Source organism: Oncorhynchus gorbuscha, linkage group LG22 (genome assembly GCF_021184085.1).
Source record: "Oncorhynchus gorbuscha isolate QuinsamMale2020 ecotype Even-year linkage group LG22, OgorEven_v1.0, whole genome shotgun sequence".
NCBI lineage: Eukaryota > Metazoa > Chordata > Actinopteri > Salmoniformes > Salmonidae > Oncorhynchus > Oncorhynchus gorbuscha.
In genome coordinates this window covers 31,164,204-31,187,507 of record NC_060194.1, presented here as the reverse complement: position 1 = coordinate 31,187,507, position 23,304 = coordinate 31,164,204, and the positions used below count along the sequence as shown (strand labels likewise).

Sequence of the window (23,304 nt, the reverse complement as noted above, 5' to 3'; positions counted from 1 at the left end):
TTTGCTGTTGATTTTTTTTCACTTCGGTTTTACTCAAAATATTTTGTTTATGACATAATACTTATTTCATATAGAAATTGCAAGTGGATGGGTTAAACCCCGAACAACCATTGTTTGGTTAATTTAGCTAATAACCACGCTCTAGTAGGGTTTGTTTACCTTACGTCTTTACGCCCAATGCCTCAGCCAATCACTTATTGCGAGTAAAAAGGCGGGACTCAAATCAACCAATGGATGCAACGAACGTCAAGCATCTTACATTACAGTAGCACAAGACAAGAGGCACGAAAGTGAATGAAGGTAAAAAATATATTTAATATGAAATCTCACCTTGCCAATTTAGCTAGATACGTCTTGGTTATAGATGTTTCTTACCTAATGCAAACTCGGTTTGATTTTGCGTTTCATCTTAGTAATTCTAACTAACTGGCCTTTGCTAGCTAACTCAGCTAGCATACTGTATCCAGATACTGTATCCAGATACCAAAGCTTGTGTAGCTAGCTAACTACTATTCCTTGGCTCTGAAGGGCAAAATGGATCATCTCAGCTAATAGCTAATGGTGGAAAGAACAAGCACTGGTTGTAGCCTAATAATCAGTGACAGTACAGGGTCGTTTGTAGAGGAGATAATAATTGATTGAGAAGTAGAACAGGTAAATGTTGCCTTGGACAATTTCCATGTATGACACCAGTAAGTTACAATTCTAGCTATACTTGCAATACATTGCACACATGTCTGGTATTGTCTGTGTATATCTTCTCATATCATATTTTGTCAGTTCATCAATCATTTTCATAATCTCCTTGTTAATTACAGTTGTCTAGTGTCTTTTATTAGAAAATGGAAATGTGATTATGGGAAAACTGTAAGACTAACACCTATAGTCCTCTTTCACCCCCTGCAGAAATGAGAGCCATGTCTCCTGAGGAACCCTTCCAGGACTCTTTAGACGAGGATGTAGATGGCTTCTCAGAGCCTGGGAGAGGGAGCAGGATACGCAGCAGCGTCTACACTAAAACCCCTGAGATGGAGAGCAACTAGTGAGATCTATGGGCCACAGTTTTGTTTAGGGGATAGTTAGCTCTCGAAATCTCTAGGCGTCATTCTGCCTTCTTCCTACAGTTCTCAGCCATTGTCTTCGCCTACCGCTGCCTTATCTGAACTTCAAATCAAACTTTATTTGTCACATGCTTAATCCTGTATTGACGCTTTGCTCGTTTGATGGTTCATCTGAGGGCCTAGCGGGATTTCTTTTAAGCGTCCGGATTCGTGTCCCGCTCCTTGAAAGCAGTAGTTCTAGCCTTTAGCTCTATGCGGATTTTGCCTGTAATCCGTGGCTTCTTGTTGGGATATGTACGTATGGTCACTGTCGGGACGGCGTCGTTGATATACTTATTGATGAAGCCGGTGACTGAGGTGGTATGCTCCTCAATGCCATTGGATGAATCCCGGAACATATTTCAGTCTGTGCTAGCAAAACAGTCCTGTAGCGTAGCATCCGCGTCATCTGAACACTTTTTTTTATTGACCGAGACACTGGTGCTTCCTGCTTCAGTTTTTGCTTGTTAGCAGCAATCAGGAAGATATAATTATGGTCAGGTTTGCCAAATGGAGGGCGGCGGAGAGCTTTGTATGCGTCTCTGTGTGTGGAGTAAAGATGGTCTAGAGTTATTTTTCCTCTGGTTGCACACGTGACATGCTGGTGGAAATTTGGTAAAACGGATTTAAGTTTGCCTGCATTAAGGTCCCCGGCCGCTAGAAGCGCCACTTCTGGATGATAATTTTCTTGTTTGCTTATGGCCTTATAGAGTTGGTTGAGTGCTGTCTTAGTGTCAGCATCGGTTTGTGGTGGTAAATAGACGGCTTCAAATAATATAGATGAGAACTCTCTTGGTAGGTAGTGTGGTCTACAGCTTATCATGAGGTACTCTACCACAGGCGAGCAATACCTCGAGACTTCTTTAATATTAGACATCACGCACCAGCTGTTATTGACAAATACTCACACCCCCACCTAGGGTTGCCAACTTTCTCACTCCCAAATAAGGGACAAAAGGTTGCATGCCAGTGCATGGTGGTGTGGGTATGGTGTTGTGTGAACAGCGTATATTCTTATTCAATTGGAAAGGCAAAACATTTGTATGGTAATGAAACAGCAGGGAGCAGGTCTCGAACCCTCAACCTTCTAGCCCGAAGTCCAGTGCGCTATCGACTGTGCTGCAAATGCATGCTTGAGTGGCAGAGTCGATATTCGCGCTTATAAAGCCAGGGTCGTTACACTACTCCCTCCTTTCAAAGAGCGCGTCCTTGCTCTATCTTGCGACTCTACGCCTTATAGGCACACGCTCACCGGCCAAGCACACACACTGTCGTGTATGCAAGGTCCGATCACTTCTGACACCAGTGTAACGAAACAGCAGGGAGCAGGTCTCGAACCCTCGACCTTCTCGCCCAAAGTCCAGCGCGCTATCGACTGTGCCGCAAATGCATGCTCGAGCAGCAGTCGATATCCATGCTTATAAACGCAGGGTCGTAACACTATATACAATTTAGTCTATAGCTTTACTAAAACTGTATCATTATATAAACTTATGTGAATAAACCTCAAAATAAATGATCAAAGAAATCACAATTTGGACCTTTACAGCCAAAAAACAACTTTTCAAATGCAAAAGAGGAAAAGAGGGGCATGAGTCACTCACCAAGTCTACATATTTTTTGCTGCTTTTGACTGATTCAAGCAGTCCTTTCTCCTAGCCAGAGAGAAGTCATTACATGACAAGTCACAGTTCACAGATATTTCAAGTTCATTTTTGATCAGCTCTGTCACAGAGCCTCTGTGCTACATCTGTTTCTTGAGTCTGACCATTTAATGGTCATCAGACAGAATCCTCTCTTCAAAGACATTTGAGTCTGGCACACTTAGGACAAATGAGACAATCCTGAACGTGTTGATTAAGTTGGCTTTCCTGAGGTTTTTGGAAAACTGCCACCGACTTCTCACTGGCGGATTTTGTGGTATCCTTGTCTGGCTTTCTGTATTTCCTCCCAGCTAGCACAACACTCTTCATAGAGTTGGTCCATACTGACTGTCTCTGTCATTTTGAGGGCCACCACCACCTGCTCCAGGTCAGTGAAAGAGAGCTCCTCATAGAGTTGGTCCATACTGACTGTCTCTGTCATTTTGAGGGCCACCACCACCTGCTCCAGGTCAGTGAAGGAGATCTCCTCATAGAGGCTGATCAGTTTCACCATTACAATGTTCTGGTGAGGAATCAAACCACTTGTCAATGTATGTAGTGACAGTGTCATAGAACTTCACAGTCATGTTGCTGCTTGGACCTTTGTGCTTACAATTGTTTGTCCATCAGCTGCTTGGTCTGGTATCCAAAAAACTGTCCTGTTTCAGCTGAAGCATCTTCATTTTGAACTTTTGGACTTCCTCGTAAACATCTGTGATGCAGAGCGATGTTTCCTCCAGCTTTTTTACGAGTTGGTCAAAAAGACACCCACGTTGAGTCTTCAGACTCAAAAATACTCTTCAGTGCCACAGGACAGGTCTCGCCAAGGGACTTGAAGTTTGATGTAAGAGCTGGCCAGCTTCGCAGGAGACTATCGACAGCTGGATGAAGAGAGAGCTATCGTGTGCAAACATGTCACAGAATTTCACGCCACTGAAATGTCAACAAAGGCAAAAAATGCACGCAGTTCCTCTCTTCAGGAAGCAGATACTGATAAGTGGCTGTAGATCTGTAAAACAATTGTCTCAATAGCCACTGATAGCTGATCACAGGCGTGCTTGCAGGCATTATGAGCTATGTAAGCTGGGCAATTAGCTTTCAGAATGCGATTGTTGGCACTGCTCAATAACTGGTAAACGGAGAGGTGTTTTCCAATTTGGTCAGTTTCCGCAGTAGACGCCACGAAGAATGCACCGATATTGCTAGCACCTTTAGCTAGCGTGGCCTTGTGCATTTCTGTGGATGCATGCTGAGTTAGGTCAATCTCCCCTCCATGGCCAATTGAGAATTCCCGACGCATAAAGTGCAGAACGCTTTCGTCTAGTCACCACTGACGGGCTTAACCCACGTCTTCTTTGCTTCACATTGTTTGTTGTAGCTGCACAGTCTTTTCTTTTTTGCAGGTTTATCCATATATTCTTGATATGCCAAACTGACCGAACAATAACAGAAATTACTTGCAGGAATTGTCGAGTTTACGCTTTACTGTGATTGGATGAATTTACGGGACAAGGGAGGTCCCGTATGGGACAAACCAAATTAGCCAAATATAAGAGACATCCTGACTAATACGGGACAGTTGGCAACCCTACCCCCACCGCTTGTCTTACCAGATGTAGCTTCTCTGTTCTGCCGGTGCATGGAATATCCTGCCAGCTCTATATTATCCGTGTCGTCTTTTAGCCATGACTCTGTGAAACATAAGATATTACAGTTTTTAATGTCCCGTTGGTAGAATAATCTCGATCAACTAACAAAAAACTAACAAAATAACACAGTTGGTTAGGAGCCTGTAAAACGGCAGCCATCCTCTCGGGTGCCATTCCTTCCATCCTGATGCTGTGTTTTAACATTTAGAAACGTCAATAATCATTGCTTGCGATACGGCTTTCAAAACATATAAAAACATATTCATCATCAAGAAAGGCGTTGGTTTTTTCCAAGATGGCATAGCAGTTCAGACGTCTTTTGTCCTCGTCTTGTCGTGTCCCGTATATATATATATATATATATATATATATATATATATATATATATATATATATATATATATTTACAACATTTTTTCACATACATTTTATTTTTATTTTCCATCAACTCATCTTCAAAACACTCCTGCAACTCGCCTCACCAAGTATTATTTACCTCAAATCTGTAATCCTCCAAGAAGCTAGCCAGAAACTAGCCAGAAGCTAGCCAGGAGCTAGCCAGAAGCTAGCCCAGAAGCTAATCCAGAAGCTAGTTCAGAAGCTAGTTAGCTTCTTTACTGGCAAATCGTTAGTATTCAGCTAACCACGGTTTGTGGTCATCAGCTATCCTTTAGCTCGAAAATCTATCGCCAGTTTTGTACGGCGCAGCTCGGAATGGAACATACCGGACCAATTTTTCTCTCCATGTCCCTAGATTTCAACTGCTCTCTGGACATTCATACCTGGATCTCACAGCTAGCTAGCTGCTATCCGTGTGACTATCGGCTTTCGTCGATTCCGGAGCAAACATCAATTATTCCGGAGCTAGCCAGCTCCGTCAATCCCTCCTGAGTTCCATCAATCACTCCTGGGCTGCAGTCACCTATCCGGACCCGTTTTACTGCCTACGCGGAGCCCCACCGGGCCTTCACAACTGGACTGCCGACGTTATCTACCCGAAGGATATCTGCTCCTCCGTCGCTACGTTACCTGAACGCCCATCTGCGGCCTGCTAACCGTTAGCTGTCTTACCAGCTGCTATCTGAATATACAATCGGACAATTTATTTATTTTTATTATTATTATGTTTTCTTCTTGGGCCTCTATAACTATATCTATTGTTTTTATTTTTGTTGTTATTGTGTGATTTGGATTAATCCCCTCTACCACACGGAACCCCACTAATCTACTGACGGAACGTAAGAGGTGGCTAATAACAGACCTCCATCCTATGTTAGCTTGCTACCGATGGCCTGGCTAGCTGTCTAAATCGCCGTGACCCCCAACCAACCTCTCCACTCACTGGACCCTTTTGATCACTCGACTAAGCATGCCTCTCCTTAATGTCAATATGTCTTGTCCATTTCTGTTCTGGTTAGTGTTTATTGGCTTATTTCACTGTAGAGCCTCTAGTCCTGCTCACTATACCTTATCCAACCTATTAGTTCCACCACCCACACATGCAATGACATCTCCTGGTTTCAATGATGTTTCTAGAGACAATATCTCTCTCTTCATCACTCAATACCTAGGTTTACCTCCACTATATTCACATCCTACCATACCTTTGTCTGTACATTATACCTTGATGCTATTTTATCGCCCCCAGAAACCTCCTTTTACTCTCTGTTCCAGACGTTCTAGACGACCAATTCTTATTGCTTTTAGCCGCACCCTTATTCTACTCCTCCTATGTTCCTCTGGCGATGTAGAGGTGAATCCAGGCCCTGCAGTGCCTAGCTCCACTCCTATTCCCCAGGCGCTCTCTTTTGACGACTTCTGTAACCGTAATTGCCTTGGTTTCATGCATGTTAACATTAGAAGCCTCCTCCCTAAGTTTGTTCTATTCACTGCTTTAGCACACTCTGCCAATCCGGATGTTCTAGCTGTGTCTGAATCCTGGCTTAGGAAGTCCACCAAAAATTCTGAAATTTTAATTCCAAACGACAACATTTTCAGACAAGATAGAACTGCCAAAGGGGGCGGTGTTGCAATCTACTGCAAAGATAGCCTGCAGAGTTCTGTCCTACTATCCAGGTCTGTACCCAAACAATTTTAACTTTTACTTTTAAAAATCCACCTCTCTAAAAACAAGTCTCTCACCATTGCCGCCTGCTATAGACCACCCTCTGCCCCCAGCTGTGCTCTGGACACCATATGTGAACTGATTGCCCCCCCATCTATCTTCAGAGCTCGTGCTGCTAGGTGACCTAAACTGGAACATGCTTAACACCCCAGCCATCCTACAATCTAAACTTGATGCCCTCAATCTCACACAAATTATTAATGAACCTACCAGGTACCTTCCCAAAGCCTTAAACACGGGCACCCTCATAGATATCATCATAACCAACTTCCCCTCTAAATACACCTCTGCTTTCTACATTTACATTACATTTAAGTCATTTAGCAGACGCTCTTATCCAGAGCGACTTACAAATTGGTGCATTCACCTTATGACATCCAGTGGGACAGTCACTTAACAATAGTGCATCTAAAACTTAGGGGGGGTGGGGTGAGAGGGATTACTTAACCTATCCTAGGTATTCCTTAAAGAGGTGGGGTTTCAGGTGTCTCCGGAAGGTGGTGATTGACTCCGCTGTCCTGGCGTCATGAGGGAGTTTGTTCCACCATTGGGGGGGCCAGGGCAGCGAACAGTTTTGACTGGGCTGAGCGGGAGCTGTACTTCCTCAGTGGTAGGGAGGCGAGCAGGCCAGAGGTGGATGAACGCAGTGCCCTTGTTTGGGTGTAGGGCCTGATCAGAGCCTGGAGGTACTGAGGTGCCGTTCCCCTCACAGCTCCGTAGGCAAGCACCATGGTCTTGTAGCGGATGCGAGCTTCAACTGGAAGCCAGTGGAGAGAACGGAGGAGCGGGGTGACGTGAGAGAACTTGGGAAGGTTGAACACCAGACGGGCTGCGGCGTTCTGGATGAGTTGAAGGGTTTAATGGCACAGGCAGGGAGCCCAGCCAACAGCGAGTTGCAGTAATCCAGACGGGAGATGACAAGTGCCTGGATTAGGACCTGCGCCGCTTCCTGTGTGAGGCAGGGTCGTACTCTGCGGATGTTGTAGAGCATGAACCTACAGGAACGGGCCACCGCCTTGATGTTAGTTGAGAACGACAGGGTGTTGTCCAGGATCACACCAAGGTTCTTGGCGCTCTGGGAGGAGGACACAGTGGAGTTGTCAACCGTGATGGCGAGATCATGGAACGGGCAGTCCTTCCCGGGAGGAAGAGCAGCTCCGTCTTGCCGAGGTTCAGCTTGAGGTGGTGATCCGTCATCCACACTGATATGTCTGCCAGACATGCAGAGATGCGATTCGCCACCTGGTCATCAGAAGGGGGAAAGGAGAAGATTAATTGTGTGTCGTCTGCATAGCAATGATAAGAGAGACCATGTGAGGTTATGACAGAGCCAAGTGACTTGGTGTATAGCGAGAATAGGAGAGGGCCAAGAACAGAGCCCTGGGGACACCAGTGGTGAGAGCGCGTGGTGAGGAGACAGATTCTCGCCACGCCACCTGGTAGGAGCGACCTGTCAGGTAGGACGCAATCCAAGCGTGGGCCGCGCCGGAGATGCCCAACTCGGAGAGGGTGGAGAGGAGGATCTGATGGTTCACAGTATCGAAGGCAGCCGATAGATCTAGAAGGATGAGAGCAGAGGAGAGAGAGTTAGCTTTAGCAGTGCGGAGCGCCTCCGTGATACAGAGGAGAGCAGTCTCAGTTGAATGACTAGTCTTGAAACCTGACTGATTTGGATCAAGAAGGTCATTCAGAGAGAGATAGCGGGAGAGCTGGCCAAGGACGGCACGTTCAAGAGTTTTGGAGAGAAAAGAAAGAAGGGATACTGGTCTGTAATTGTTGACATCGGAGGGATCGAGTGTAGGTTTTTTCAGAAGGGGTGCAACTCTCGCTCTTGAAGACGGAAGGGACGTAGCCAACGGTCAGGGATGAGTTGATGAGCGAGGTGAGGTAAGGGAGAAGGTCTCCGGAAATGGTCTGGAGAAGAGAGGAGGGGATAGGGTCAAGCGGGCAGGTTGTTGGGCGGCCGGCCGTCACAAGACGCGAGATTTCATCTGGAGAGAGAGGGGAGAAAGAGGTCAGAGCATAGGGTAGGGCAGTGTGAGCAGAACCAGCGGTGTCGTTTGACTTAGCAAACGAGGATCGGATGTCGTCGACCTTCTTTTCAAAATGGATACCCTTTTCAAAATGGATACCCTTCAACCAAGATCTCAGCGATCACTGCCTCATTGCCTGCATCCGTAATGGGTCAGCGGTCATACGACCTCCACTCATCACTGTAAAACGCTCCCTGAAACACTTCAGCGAGCAGGCCTTTCTAATAGACCTGGCCAGGGTATCCTGGAAGGATATTGATCTCATCCCGTCAGTAGAGGATGCCTGGATATTTTTTTTAATTGCCTTCCTAACCATCTTAAATAAACATGCCCCATTCAATAAATTTAGAACCAGGAACAGATATAGCCCTTGGTTCTCCCCAGACCTGACTGCCCTTAACCAACACAAAAACATCCTATGGCGTTCTGCATTAGCATCGAACAGCCCCCGTGATATGCAGCTGTTCAGGGAAGCTAGAAACCATTATACACAGGCAGTTAGAAAAGCCAAGGCTAGCTTTTTCAAGCAGAAATTTGCTTCCTGCAACACTAACTCAAAAAAGTTCTGGGATACTGTAAAGTCCATGGAGAATAAGAACATCTCCTCCCAGCTGCCCACTGCACTGAAGATAGGAAGCACTGTCACCACTGATAAATCCACCATAATTGAGAATTTCAATAAGCATTTTTCTACGGCTGGCCATGCTTTCCACCTGGCTACTCCTACCCCGGTCAACAGCACTGCACCCCCAACAGCAACTCGCCCAAGCCTTCCCCATTTCTCCTTCTCCCAAATCCAGTCAGCTGATGTTCTGAAAGAGCTGCAAAATCTGGACCCCTACAAATCAGCCGGGCTAGACAATCTGGACCCTTTCTTTCTAAAAAAGTATCTGCCAAAATTGTTGCCACCCCTATTACTAGCCTGTTCAACCTCTCTTTCGTGTCGTCTGAGATTCCCAAAGATTGGAAAGCAGCTGCGGTCATCCCCCTCTTCAAAGGGGGGGACACTCTTGACCCAAACTGCTACAGACCTATATCTATCCTACCATGCCTTTCTAAGGTCTTCGAAAGCCAAGTCAACAAACAGATTACCGACTATTTCGAATCTCACCATACCTTCTCTGCTATGCAATCTGGTTTCAGAGCTGGTCATGGGTGCACCTCAGCCACGCTCAAGGTCCTAAACGATATCTTAACCGCCATCGATAAGAAACATTACTGTGCAGCCGTATTCATTGATCTGGCCAAGGCTTTCGACTCTGTCAATCACCACATCCTCATCGGCAGACTCGTGGCCTCCAATTGCTCTTAAATACAAGTAAAACTAAATGCATGCTCTTCAACCGATCGCTACCTGCACCTACCCGCCTGTCCAACATCACTACTCTGGTCGGCTCTGACTTAGAATACGTGGACAACTACAAATACTTAGGTGTCTGGTTAGACTGTAAACTCTCCTTCCAGACCCATATCAAACATCTCCAATCCAAAGTTAAATCTAGAATTGGCTTCCTATTTCGCAACAAAGCATCCTTCACTCATGCTGCCAAACATACACTTGTAAAACTGACCATCCTACCAATCCTCAACTTTCTCCAAGCGCTGTAACATGGAGATATGGCCGTGTGGGAACACTAACCTATCAATTTGTGTATTAATTTAACATTGTTATTTGAAAATTATTTCTAGCTGATATGAAAGATAAGGTCCTTATGCTTCCAAATACCGCAAGTGATGCATGTTAATGTTCAGACCGAGCGTCGGGGATCACAAAAATACACTATACATCTACATTATAAAACGATTTGTGAGAAACACTGCACAGGCACAGCTCTAAGTGTGGATCCAACTGATTTCTAACCCTCTCTCTGTCTTTTCTTTATATGTAGTTATGGAGACTATGGTGCAACCGTGGACAAAAGTCCCCTGTTGAAGACATTGATGAATGCCGAAGCAGCGGCCAATTCTGCAGCCATACAGCTCATGTCATTCAAGGAGACACTGGAGGACGATTTTGCAGTACGTGTAGTCCTTTGCAGTTGATGTGCAGACAGTGCACCTGTCTTTATTTTGAGAGGCATAACATATCATTCATTCGGTTACTATGTTTAAGGTGTCAAAGGTGTCAAAAGCAGAATTGAATGAATCCTTCTGTTACAAAGGACTCAAGACACTCTGCTTCTGAATACCGGTGGATGTCAAGGCAGAGAGGCCTTCTGCTGGAGAAGTTGGAGGTTTTTAAACGGATAAACAAGTCTGTTCGACAGCAACTCCAAGACCTGAAGGATGCAGAGGTTGGCAGTTCTAATCCGATGGCTAATGATTACTACTTTGAAGGACTGTCAGCTAGCAGCTTATAAGGGGGTCATGCTTATGACAAGTTTGTAGAATGCATTAAACCTGTGCACTAAAGTAATGGGTTATTGCAACATTGTCTTCTTAAATTAACATGATTTGACTACCCTTTTTGTCTCCTGTATTAGGCGTCTCGAATGGAGACAGACAAACACATCAAACTCTTAATAAAGAAGCTTACACAGGCTGAGTGTGATAATCTGGTAAATTGCTTCTCCCTTGGTGAAAAAAATAAAACTTCACACATTACTCCAGACCTGTATTGAAACGTTTTGAAATGTTGACATAGCGGTGCCAAGGCTTAAGATGTTATAAGGTCTGCCAGTTTGTTAAGCTCCCCTTGGCAGATAATAGGGTCATTCAGTGCAGTATGGCTCAGTGGGTTGAAACATGATGCCAGCTACATTAAAGTTGGGGATTTGATTCAATCCCACATGGGCCACATATACTAAACTTGTGTACTAAATTTGTAAGACACTTTGAATAGGAAAGCATTTGCTACTGTTTACTATACACATTTGTCATTTGAAATGAAAATTGTACTGTGAGAAAGATCAAATATTTTTATTTGTATTATATTTTTTATTGTTATTTTGTTTCCACCAGCATTTGAAAGGAGATTTGAATGATAAAGAAAAAATGGCTGAAGAACTGATGGGTTTGCGGAAGAAAGAAGTGGTTAGCATTGGCCTTTAATTTCACATGAAATACACAAGCGATGACCACAATTTGTACATGGTAAAACATTGACAAAGGTACAAATGAAATGAAGGCATTGTCCTCACACCATCTCTTTCTGCTTTGATGCTCCACAGGAGAACACAGAGAATGCGGTCCATGCCACCAAGTCTGTGGAGACCACACGTGCTCACCTGCAGGGCCAGCTACGCAGCAGGGAGGCCGACAACAACGGTCTCACCGTGAAGCTCCGGGTAACACACATTTTCAGGCATCAGTCTATGAATATATCAATCACTTTATTGTCCCATTAGAATGGCTTGTCCTTACTATCTATAGAATAAGACACAGAGCAAAATACACCATTTCCAGTGAATATGAAGCTTCCAGCCTGTGTGTCTGGGAGGGTTGGGAAGAAAGTCAGCAAAAAAAATGCTTTTCTGTTTCACAAAGAATGGTGGACAATATTAATTTATGACCCATCCAAGATGGACGTCGTCTGTAAGTGAAATCCTTTTTTTCTTTTTTTCTTTAAGGCAAGGAATTAGTGTGTAGATATGTTTATAGCTTAAACACTGCGCGTGTTCCCTCACTTTTTTTTCCAGGGTTTGGAGACGCAGTTGACGGCACAGAAGCTGGAGATAGATGGTCTGAGGGGGGAGATCTCTGGTGTTTCGGAGAAGGCAGCGCAGGAGAAAGGAGTCCTGAAGAAGGCCACCCGCGCCCAGAAACAGAGGGCCCAGAGGTTCGAAGCTGCTGTGGATAAATGCTACACGAAGCTGAGGGAAAAAGTACGCATGGGTAATGTTGGGAACCAATAAGAACACAGTTTTTACTTTAGCTACGGTGTCCCCTACTTTACACGACTTGGGTATCCCGTTCTTGGTGAGTTCATTGCCACTGCCAGTAAGGTGCTTTATGTTATGTTCTATGACATGTAGGATGTTCAGCTGGCTGAGGTTCATTCAGAGAGGGACACATGGAGGAGACAACAGGAGCAGAAGACAGATGAGAGAATACAGCTTGATGCACAGATAGGACTGCTAAAAGGGTATGACATTTCAAGCCTTAGCATTCATTTTTTGTCATGGACACAAAGTCTGGTATATTGTCAATCCAGGTCCTTGAGGCAATAAATAATGTTCTTGAATTTTTTTAACTTTTCAGATCTTCTCCTCACAGAAAGTATTTGGGCAAGCGACAATTGCTTATTTCTTAATTCCTTTATTTTTATTTTGGGGATTTGTGTGTATTGTGGGGCAGCAGGTAGCCTAGTGCTTAGAGTGTTGGACTTGTAACCGAAAGGTTGCAAGATCGAATCCCCGATCTGACAAGGTAAAAATCTGTCGTTCTGTCTCTGAACAAGGCCGTCAATGAAAATAAGAATTTGTTCATTTTTAATTTATTTTTATTTCACCTTTATTCAACCAGGTAGGCTAGTTGAGAACAATTTCTCATTTACAACTGCGACCGTGTCAAGATAAAGCTTCTTAACTGACTAGCCAAGTTAAATAAATAAAACATTGTTAGGTATTACTGCACTGTTGGAGCTAGAAACATCAGCATTTCACTACCCCTGCGATAACATCTGCAAAATATGTGTACATGACCAATAAAATTGTATTTTATTTAGATTTGTATTGTTGTTTCATTTACAGCCAAATATCAGACATTACTGTGAAGCTGCAGAAAGAGAGGGATGAATTTGCTGCTGCAAATGAGGTCTTATTGCTAAAAGTGGAAAAACTCAACGCTGAAAACAGAAACATTGGCCTTGAGAACGCAACCCTCAAGGTAGGAAAATAAAACGCCAATATATACCTTGAAGTTGTGTGTGCACCACCCAACAATTATTTATTTTTTTATTTAGTTTGACCAAAATGTTACCTTGAGCCATAGAGTAGCCCCTATATAATCTAAAGTAAACTAACTATCTAAGATAACAAACTTACTGTAGCTCTACTGCTTTCTAATTCGAATACCTTCTCTGTATATTCTAGCATGTCATTCATTCCCACCATAATTCAGGATGATATAATTATATATATACAGTACCAGTCAAAAGTCTGGACACACCTTATTCCAGATCATTTTTTTACTATTTTCTGCATTGCAGAATAATAGTGAAGGCATCAAAATGATGAAATAACATATATGGAATCATGTATTAACCAAAAAAGTGTTAAACAAATAAATGTTTATATTTGAGATTCTTCAAAGTAGCCACCCTTTGCCTTGATGACAGCTTTGCACACGCTTGGCATTCTCTCAACAAGATAGTCACCTGGAATGCATTTAAATTAACAGGTGTGCCTTTTTAAAAGTTTATTTCTGTAATTTCTTTCCTTCTTAATGCGTTGAGCCAACCAGTTGTGTTGTGACAAGGTAGGGATGGTATACAGACAAAATCCCTATTTGGTAAAAGACCAAGTGCATATTATGGCAAGAAAAGCTCAAATAAGCCCTTGAAGACATGAAGGTCAGTCAATTTGGACATGTCAAGAACTTTGAAAGTTTCTTCAAGTGCAGTCGCAAAAACCATCAAGTGCTATGATGAAAATGGCTCTCATGATGACAGCCACAGGAAAGGAAGACCCAGAGTTACCTCTGCTGCAGAGGATATGTTCATTAGAAATAACTGCACCTCAGATTGCTGCCTGAATAAATGCTTCACAGAGTTCAAGTAACAGACACATCTCAACATCGCATGTTCAGAGGAGACTGCGTGAATCAGGCCTTCATGGTCAAATTTCTGCAAGGAAACCACTACTAAAGGACACCAATAATAAGAAGAGATTTGCTTGGGCAAGGAAAACAGGAGCAATAGACATTAGACCGGTGGAAATCTGTCCTTTGGTCTGATGAGTCCAAATTTGAGATTTTTGGTTCCAACCGCCTAGTCTTTGTGAGACGCGGAATAGGTGAACGGATGATCTCCGCATTTGTGATTCCCACCGTGAAGCACGGAGGAGGAGGTGTAATGGTGTGGAGGTGCTTTACTGGTGACACTGTCTGTAATTTATTTAGAATTAAATGCAAACTTATCCAGCATGGATACCACAGCATTCTGCAACGATATGCCTTCCCATTTTGGTTTGCGCTTGGGACTATAATTTGTTTTTCAACAGGATAATGACCCATAACATACTTCTAGGCTGTGTAAGGGATATTTGACCAAGGAGATTGATGGAGTGCTGCATCAGATAACTTGACCTCTACAATCACCCGACCTCAACCCAGTTGAAATGGTTTGGGATGAGTTGGACTGCAGGAAAGGAAAAGCAGCCAACAAGTGCTCGGCATATGTGGGAACTCCTTCAAGACGGTTGGAAATCCATTCCTCATTGAGCTGGTTGAGAGAATGCCAAGAGTGTGCAAAGCTGTCATCATGGCAATTAAAAAAATGTTGTTAAATACAACCTTTATTTAACTAGGCTAAAAACAAATTCTTATTTACAATGACGGCCTACTGGGGAACAGTGGGTTAACTGCCTTGTTCAGGGGTGGAACGACAGATTTGTACCTTGTCAGCTCTGGGATTTGATCCAGCCACATTTCAGTTACTGGCCCAACGCTCTAACCACTAGGCTACCTGCCGCCCCAAAGGGTGACTACTTTGAAGAATTTGATTTGTTTAAAACCTATTTGGGATAGGGGGCAGTATTTTCACGTCCGGATGAAAAGCGTGCCCAAAGTAAACTGCCTGCTACTCAGGTCCAGAAGCTAGGATAGTCATATAATGGATTTGGATAGAAAACACTTTAAAGTTTCTAAAACTGTTAAAATAATGTCTGTGAGTTTAACAAAACTTACTTAATTTGACAGGCAAAACCCTGAGGACAAACCATCCAGGAAAAAGCATTTTTGAGTTCACTGTATTTTCTATTGATTTTCTATGGGGAACTAGATTTATAAGGCACCTGGTTGCAGTTCCTATGGCTTCCACTAGATGTCAACAGTCTTTAGAAATTGGTTGATGTTTTTCCTTTGAGAAATGAAGAAGTACGGCTATTCAAAATGAGTGTCAAGCCAAGTGGACTCTTGTTTGGGGCGCGCAACCTGTAGCTCGGCTCCACTTTGATTTTATCCGCTATTGAACACAGTATATTCCGTCTTAAATTGTATTGATTATTTACGTTTTAGGATACCTAAGGATGGATTAGGAAAGTTGTTTGAAATGTTTGGACCAAGTTTACAGGTAATGTATTAGATCATTTATAGTCATGTTGGGCGAGTTGGAACCGGTGTTTTTCTGAATCAAATGCGCCAAATAAATGGACATTTTGGGGATATAAAGGAGTTTATCGAGCAAAAGGACCATTTGTGGTGTTTCTGGGACATTTTGGAATGCCAACAGAAGAAGATCTTCAAAGGTAAGGCATGAATTATATCGTTATTTCTGACTTTCGTGTCGCACCTCCCTGGTTGAAATGTTTGTCATGCATATTTATGCCGGGTGCTGTCCTCAGATAATCGCATGGTTTGCTTTCGCCGTAAAGCCTTTTTGAAATCTGACATGGTGGCTGGATTAACAAGAAGTTAAGCTTTATTTTTATGAATTACACTTGTGATTTCATGAAAGTTAAATATTTATAGTACATTAATTTAAATTTGTCTCTCTGCCATTTCACCGGATGTTGTCAAATCCATCCCGCTAAAGGGATTTGATCCCTAAGAAGTTTTGAACACTTTTTTGGTGACTACATGATTCCATATGTGTTATTTCATAGTTTTTATGTCTTCACTATTATTCTACAATTTAGAAAATAGTAAAAAATTAAGAAAAACCATTGAATGAGTAGGTGTGTCTTAACTTTTAACTGGTACTGTATATTATTATTACGTGATTTGTTCCTGTCGTGTTCAAGATTATATTGGTTTATGTATGGTCCAGGCGTCCATCGCTGGGCTGGAACTGCAGCTGGTCCAATCTGAAGCAGCACTGAAAGAGGAGAGCACTATCTTACAGGAGAGGAAAGACCAAGCAGAACAGGATCAGAGTCAGGCAGGGATCCCACATCCCCATATCCATGTTTCAATACTTACTAATCCTATGAAAATGCATTGAGAGATTCATAGGTAAGGTAGAAGTTGTCTGTTTTTATTGATCTGTTATTGCACACCTCTCAGGTAGCAGAGCTTCAAATGGAGGTGGATGATCTGAGAATAAAGTTGGAGAGTGTTCTGAGGGAAACAGAGAAAATTAGAGAAGGAAGAGAGGCAGAAGTGGAGAAGGTATAGTCTTCTGTTGGCTACATTCAATGTAAAGAGCTTTGTCTTAAATTGGTTTTCATCCTTCAAAATTGAAGCAAAAAGATAGCCTATGCAACATGTGTAAGAATAAAATCAAATTGCTTGAAATAGTTTGACAGGAACCATATTTGATTCAATTAAATCAAAATGAGTGTGACATCCTGTGTTTTTGATATTTGTTTGCTGAAAGCCTTTAAAAGATTATCTCTGTGTAAATACACATCAGTAGTGAATGGGAGTGTCCAGCTTCCTATGCGTGTATTGTCAGTTGTGGTCCAGTCAGTGAGAGCTACTTAGAGAGGTGTGGCCAATCAGTAATTAACATTTCTCTGCGCCCCTGCCCTGCTGGCCGGCGCGCCCCTCCCCCCATGGACCCCAGGTGAGACTGGAACTGGAGGGGTGCGTAAGGGAGCTGGAAGAGTACCCAGAGTTACTGAGTGCCACAGAGCAGAGTCTTGCGGAGTGCCAGGACAACCTGAAGTGCTCAGAGAAGACATGTGCAGACAAGGCAGAGGCCATTAGACAACTGCAGGTCAAGGTGTGCATTTTAGCAGTAAGACTATGGTAACCTGTAGATGGGCTAGTAAGTGCTGTTGGAGTACAGTACAGTATGTAGAATGTGGCCGTTTACCACTGCCAACCACCAGATGGCAGTCAAACCCTATATGTGGTTTCCTTTTATTGTGTTATAATCACAATGGTTATAATGGTGTATCCCAACCCGGTTCTGCTTTGACTTAGTGTTAAGGTCTGTAACTGAATGTGCTCGGATTGCAGTGGGAAGAAAGTAAGGTCGCAACCCTGTGTGTCCCTGTTAGTTGTATATAGAGCCTTGATGGTCACCTTAAACTGATTTAAGATGTGTGTCTACTACGGTTTCAGCACCGTTCAATCAATCCTTGCCTTTGAATGTTGCTCATGTTACCTTTGTGCAGTGTTGAGGGTGCTGTGTTGATAAACCAATGTAATTCCAGTCATTGCATGGTACAGATCTACTATCTTAATTTGTTCACTCGGTTGTCACAGAGAATATTCCTGAGCAGCAGGACATTTACATTTTAGTGTATTCAAGGTTTAAAAAGGCTTCTAAAGTTTGTAATTTCCACTTTAAAATTTCTGACTTGATTTCTGCAATCAAAAAATGGATCAACCCCTACAAAAATGTCCATTCATTATAATCCCCATAATAATTCACATTTCCTGTTGCTGCAGGATTATTATCCTGCAGTGAGAAGCAGTCAAATTAAGTGCATCTGTACAACTCTTTGTGTTGTTGTACTGTATGTGCTTGAACCCCAATTCATGTCCCCATGTTCAATACTAATTGAAAATGCATGCAGAATGTAAGATATTCAGTCAAAGAGTACATTTTTTGACCAACCCCAATTCTGAAAATATGATTATTCTCCATCCAGGTGGAGAGCCAAGGGGAGAAGATGAGATCGTCATTGGAAATGAAAGAGTCTATCCACGAGGCTAACTCACAGCTACAGCAGAAATTGGATGCTCTTCAAAAGTAAGTTTATCTTTCACTCATTAGACGTAATTCATACATACTCCCATTTTATTACGAGTGGTATTTTCAAATGAGATTCTTCTATATTTCTCATGTCAAAGTACATTAGTGACATTGAAGAAATATTGTATTGTTTTTCATTTTAAAAAGTTTCAAGCCTGTCCAGGGTGAATTCTGAAATGTTCTGAAATGTGTATACAATGCTGATGACTGTTTTATGTGTAGGTTATGAATGTGTTATGAAGTCCTTATGTAGCTAAATAGGTGCCCTTCAAGTATCGTTGTGTATTCCTCAAGGCAGATGGAAGAGCTGCAAGGAGAGAACCAGGGGCTGGTCCGTAGGCTGGCAGGTCAGGAGGACGCTTTACACTATAGCAGCAGGCACCTAGAACAGCGCTCAGCAGACTGCCATGCTCTCAACAGAGAACTGGAGGCCGCTCTGGCCGACATCAGGCAACAGGTACTGTATGTTAGCAGCTGCTGGATTATATAGAGTGTGGACAGTATTTCATACTCATATGCTCAGCATATGGTTTTACTCAAACCTAGCATGTGTATAGTAGCAAATGTAAATGCTCAGAATAAATATATATGTATATAGTACCAGTCAATAGTTTGGACACACCTAGTTCCCACATATGCTGAGCATTTGTTGGCTGCTTTTCCTTCAATCTATGGTCCAAATCATCCCAACCATCTCAATTGGGTTGAGGTCAGGTGATTGTGGGGCCAGGTCATCTGATGCAGCACTCCATCACAATCCTTCTTGGTCAAATAGCCCTGGAGGTGTGTTGGGTCATTGTCCTGTTGAAAACAAATGATAGTCCCACTAAGTGCAAACCAGATGGGATGGTAGCCATGCTGGTTAAGTGTGCCTTGAATTCTAAATAAATCACAGACCGTGTCACCAGCAAAGCAATATCACACCACCTCCTTCATGCTTCATGGTAGGAACCACACATGGGGAGATCATCTCTTCTCCTGCTCTGCGTCTCACAAAGACATGGCGGTTGGAACCAGAAACGTCAAATTTGGACTCATATCTAATGTCCATTGCTCGTGGTTCTTGGCCCAAGCAAGTCTCTTCTTCTTATTGGTGTCCTTTAGTATTATTAGTAGTTGTCGTGTCTTTGGTTATGCCGGATTAAGTGATATGCTATTCTCTAAAATAATTTCTCCGTAATTAATATCACCTGATTGAGCTAATCATGTAAATGTAATTAACTAGAGAGTCGGGCACCACAAAATAATATTTATAGAGCTGTTATCTTCCGAATAAACTCTTAAAGACCTAGTAATATTTTACATCAATAGCAGTCAATATCAATCGTCATCTTAATTCAGTCTCATCTGAAAGTTGTAAATTATTGGTTATCTGCACGAACCCTGGCTAACAATTTGAATCAGCAATACAAAATTGGGTTTAATTATTTATTTACTAAATACCTAACTAATCACACAGAATTACACATACACAGAATTAAATAATAACTTGATTACAAATGACGTCATAAAGGAAAACGTCCCTGGCGGGTGGAACAGATATGACAGCTTGTTACACAAAAGAAAAGGGAATGAGTTTAGTGAAGGAGCGGGAAGACTGAGGAACAAAGGGGAAAAGCTGTGCTATCGTAAATACAGTATCTTATGCATTCTAAATTACCGCCCATTTGGAAAAGGAAAATGCAATAAATATTTACTCTGAGCTGCGCTTCGGTAGGTTGGTGGTAGATGGAAGGCCGTGTTGCCCAACTGAGTCCTTTGTCCCTTGAAGAATGTCTCTGGTGGTCAATTGGATACGTTGTTGTAACGTCGTTGTGTGGTAGATGGGACACTCTGTCTGTTCCTTCCTAACCCTCGTTTGCATCTGCTGTTGCTAACTCAACGGCTAGGAGGTATCACTTCTGTAGTGAATAAGAGTTCAAAGTTCATACCATTCGCAACCAAAGTTCACACTGATGTTGGCTTCGTTCTGTAGTTATTATCTGAACCATTCTGACATAGGACCTTCGTCCTCACATCATCGGAACAGCAAGTTATATTGTCGTCAAGGGCTTATATAGGAAGGGAGTGGAGGGGGTGTTTGAAAAGTTTTATAGCCCATGTCCCTTCACGGTGGAGGGCCACTGATTGAGCAGAGCCGTATCTTATGAAGACCCAAATCTCACATTTTAGAAGCTAGAATCACATTTCATCCCATCACGAATAATTTCATATTCAAACATTTAAATTGAACAGTTCCATGCGAATCCGATAACTCTGATGTGTAGACTTTCCACTGTAGAGTTTATGTCATCTTATAATTGATGAGAATGTCTCAGATGACAACCGAACTGACATCATATTCATTAAGTACCACCGCATATGTTCAATTGTTCGGATTACCAGAATATAGTTAATTTCCCCCCACCTACTGATTTTCCCAGAATCTCTATTTTAACCAAGGGTTTTGCAAATGTAACCTCAGTAGGGTAGAGAGAGGAAAAAAGGGGGGAAGAGGTATTTATGACTGTCATAAACCTACCCCCCCAGGTCAACGTTATGACAAAGTGGTTTCTTTGCAGCAATTCGACCATGAAGGCCTGATCCACGCAGTCTCCTCTGAACAGTTGATGTTGAGATGTGTCTGTTACTTGAACTCTGTGAAGCATTTATTTGGGCTGCAATTTCTGAGGCTGGTAACTAATGAACTTATCCTCTGCAGTATAGGTAACTCTGGATCTTCCTTTTCTGTGGCTGTCCTCATGAGTGGCAATTTAATCATAGGATTTGATGGTTTTTGCAACTGCACTTGAATAAACTTTCATAGTTCTTGAAATGTTCCGGATTGACTGACCTTCATGTCTTAAAGTAATGATGGACTGTCAATTATTTGTGCTTATTTGAGCTTTTCTTGCCATAATGTGGACTTGGTCCTTTGCCAAATAGGGCTATCTTTTGTATACCAACCCTACCTTTTCACAACCCAACTGATTGGCTCAAACGCATTAAAGAAGGAAAGAAATTCCACAAACGAACAAAGCACACCTGTTAATTGAAATGCATTCCAGGTGACTACCTCATGAAGCTGGTTGAGAGAATGCCAACGGTGTCGTCAAGGCAAATGGTGGCTACTTTGAAGAATCTTAAATATATATATGTTTTAATTGGTTACTACATGATTCCATATGTGTTATTTCATAGTTTTGATGTCTTCACTATTATTCTATAAAAACAAAGAAAAACCCTTGAATGAGTAGGTGTGTCCAAACTTTTGTCTGGTTCCCAGAAGGAAATGTAAAGGCACAGAAACCATTTGAAGATAGTGTTTTTTAGGAGTTGAGTTTGTATCAAGAGGTCGAGGTTGACTTTTTGATACATCTCATCATCTCTCTTTCTTTAATGCCAAGGTGTCCAAAGTGAAAGACAAAGCTGTTTCCAGAGAAAGTTCCTTTCAGACTAAAATCCTGGAACTGGAGGGTGAGAAGAGCAGGAGAGAGAATGAGCTGAAACAGATTAAACAAAGCAATCAGTTGGTGAGTATCAGACACGATCACCTATGATCACCTACTGCATACCATAGGATGTTTCTCATATCCCTTAAAGCTAATGATAATACAGCACAGTACTTTTTGATGCCATAGCCAATCAGACCATTTTTTATTTTAAAGAATAAAAATACATACATTTTTCTGTTCAATGGATTGATTCCTTTATGTAGGCTGAGAAGAAGTTTGAGGTGCGTCTGAAGGACCTGCAGCTCAGCCTGAACCAATCAGAGAGCCACAAGCAGAGCATTCAGAACTACGTAGACTTCCTCAAGAACTCTTACTCCACCATGTTTGATGAAGGACTACCACCGGCAGCATCTAGCTTTGGATCATCCTACTTTTTAAAATGATAATTACTCAGATATGTGTGTTTGTGGTGTGTTATGTGTAACTTGTGTTGTTGTGGAAGTCAAATGAGCCTTACTTACAATGTATGAACCTTACTTACGAATGTTTTTAATAATGTACGTGCTTTGGAAAACAAATGAATTTGCACGTTGATTCATGTTCGATGAAGAAGTCCATGTTTGTTTATATATCGATCAGTAACTACTTTTTTCCATTATAAATAGAATTTCAATAAAGTTGATAATGGATATTGTACACAGACAGAGTTTTTACTCAGCGTACTGATCCAAATTGTTTTTCTTAAGTCTTAAAGGGATAGGTCGAGATTTTGGCATAGACTTCCGCTAGTTAACAATCGCATCACAAACAACCTTTAACATCCTTCAAACTGCATGCGGAGACAAAAATGGTATCCTTGAGTTCATCTGACTCTTGGTAAGTAGAAAAAAAATTGCTTAATTGACAAAATCTCGAACTATCCCTTTATTTAAGGAAGGTAAGTCTTAAGCCTGTATATCACTCAGGGGTGCTGTGCAGGATATGCAAACCTCGGAGAGCCAGTTTTATGACCTGTTTGGGATCTCACTGTCTCCAGGGTGTTGTTCAGGAGTAGTCAGTCAACACTTTGTTTCCCTCCAAATGTTATGCAATCTGATTGAATGCCAACATCTGAAAACAAGGTACAGTTGCTTTAGCTGTCAGGCCTGGTTTCATCACAGGATCTCCAGATATCCAACGCAGAGCTAACACAGTCTCAGTTATGTAAAAGACAAAAACAATTCAACTGATAGGTTGTGAACAAACAGGATGAACTCAGAAAGACAACTAGAAAAAACTCTAACCAAGTTTATTCAACCCACTGGATGCTTCAGCTGCAAACACTTGTACAGTGATCAAACAGGCATATATACTGTATGTCAAGATGAGATGTGTGTGACTTCTCAGAACTGTCCATCTGTTTTCCAAACTGCCCAGATGTTGCGCGGTTAAGCGGTCTGGTAGCGGTTCCCCTTCATCAGGTCACTTCTCCGTGATGTTTACAAGGGACCTTCTGTTCAACTTACTCAACATACT

General features: G+C 42.4%; 1 protein-coding gene across 2 annotated transcripts; it reads left to right on the top strand.

Annotated features, from left to right (window-relative positions):
* Positions 1–7: 7 nt before the first annotated feature.
* Positions 8–22,466, top strand: LOC124009849 (protein BCAP-like). 2 transcript variants are annotated; one of them, XM_046322054.1, is made up of 14 exons: positions 9–300; positions 907–1,042; positions 10,440–10,569; positions 10,713–10,844; positions 11,034–11,108; positions 11,512–11,583; positions 11,721–11,837; positions 12,189–12,374; positions 12,525–12,634; positions 13,242–13,377; positions 18,252–18,352; positions 18,650–18,812; positions 21,742–21,867; positions 22,053–22,466. In XM_046322054.1, exons 2-14 carry the CDS (start codon positions 909–911, stop codon positions 22,230–22,232), a joined length of 1,662 nt encoding a protein of 553 aa, XP_046178010.1. In that variant the 5' UTR covers positions 9–300; positions 907–908; the 3' UTR covers positions 22,233–22,466. The 2 variants fall into 2 exon arrangements, with proteins under 2 accessions (XP_046178011.1, XP_046178010.1); XM_046322055.1 differs by lacking the exon at positions 11,034–11,108 and having other exon boundaries at positions 8–300.
* The last annotated feature ends 838 nt before the right edge of the window (positions 22,467–23,304 follow it).

Coding starts and splice junctions, on each gene's coding strand:
- LOC124009849 (XM_046322054.1), top strand. CDS start 909: ATGAGAGCCATGTCTCCTGAGGAACCCTTCCAGGACTCTTTAGACGAG. Junction 1,043..10,439: donor CCTGAGATGGAGAGCAACTA/GTGAGATCTATG, acceptor CTTTATATGTAG/TTATGGAGACTATGGTGCAA. Junction 18,813..21,741: donor TGGCCGACATCAGGCAACAG/GTACTGTATGTT, acceptor TTTAATGCCAAG/GTGTCCAAAGTGAAAGACAA.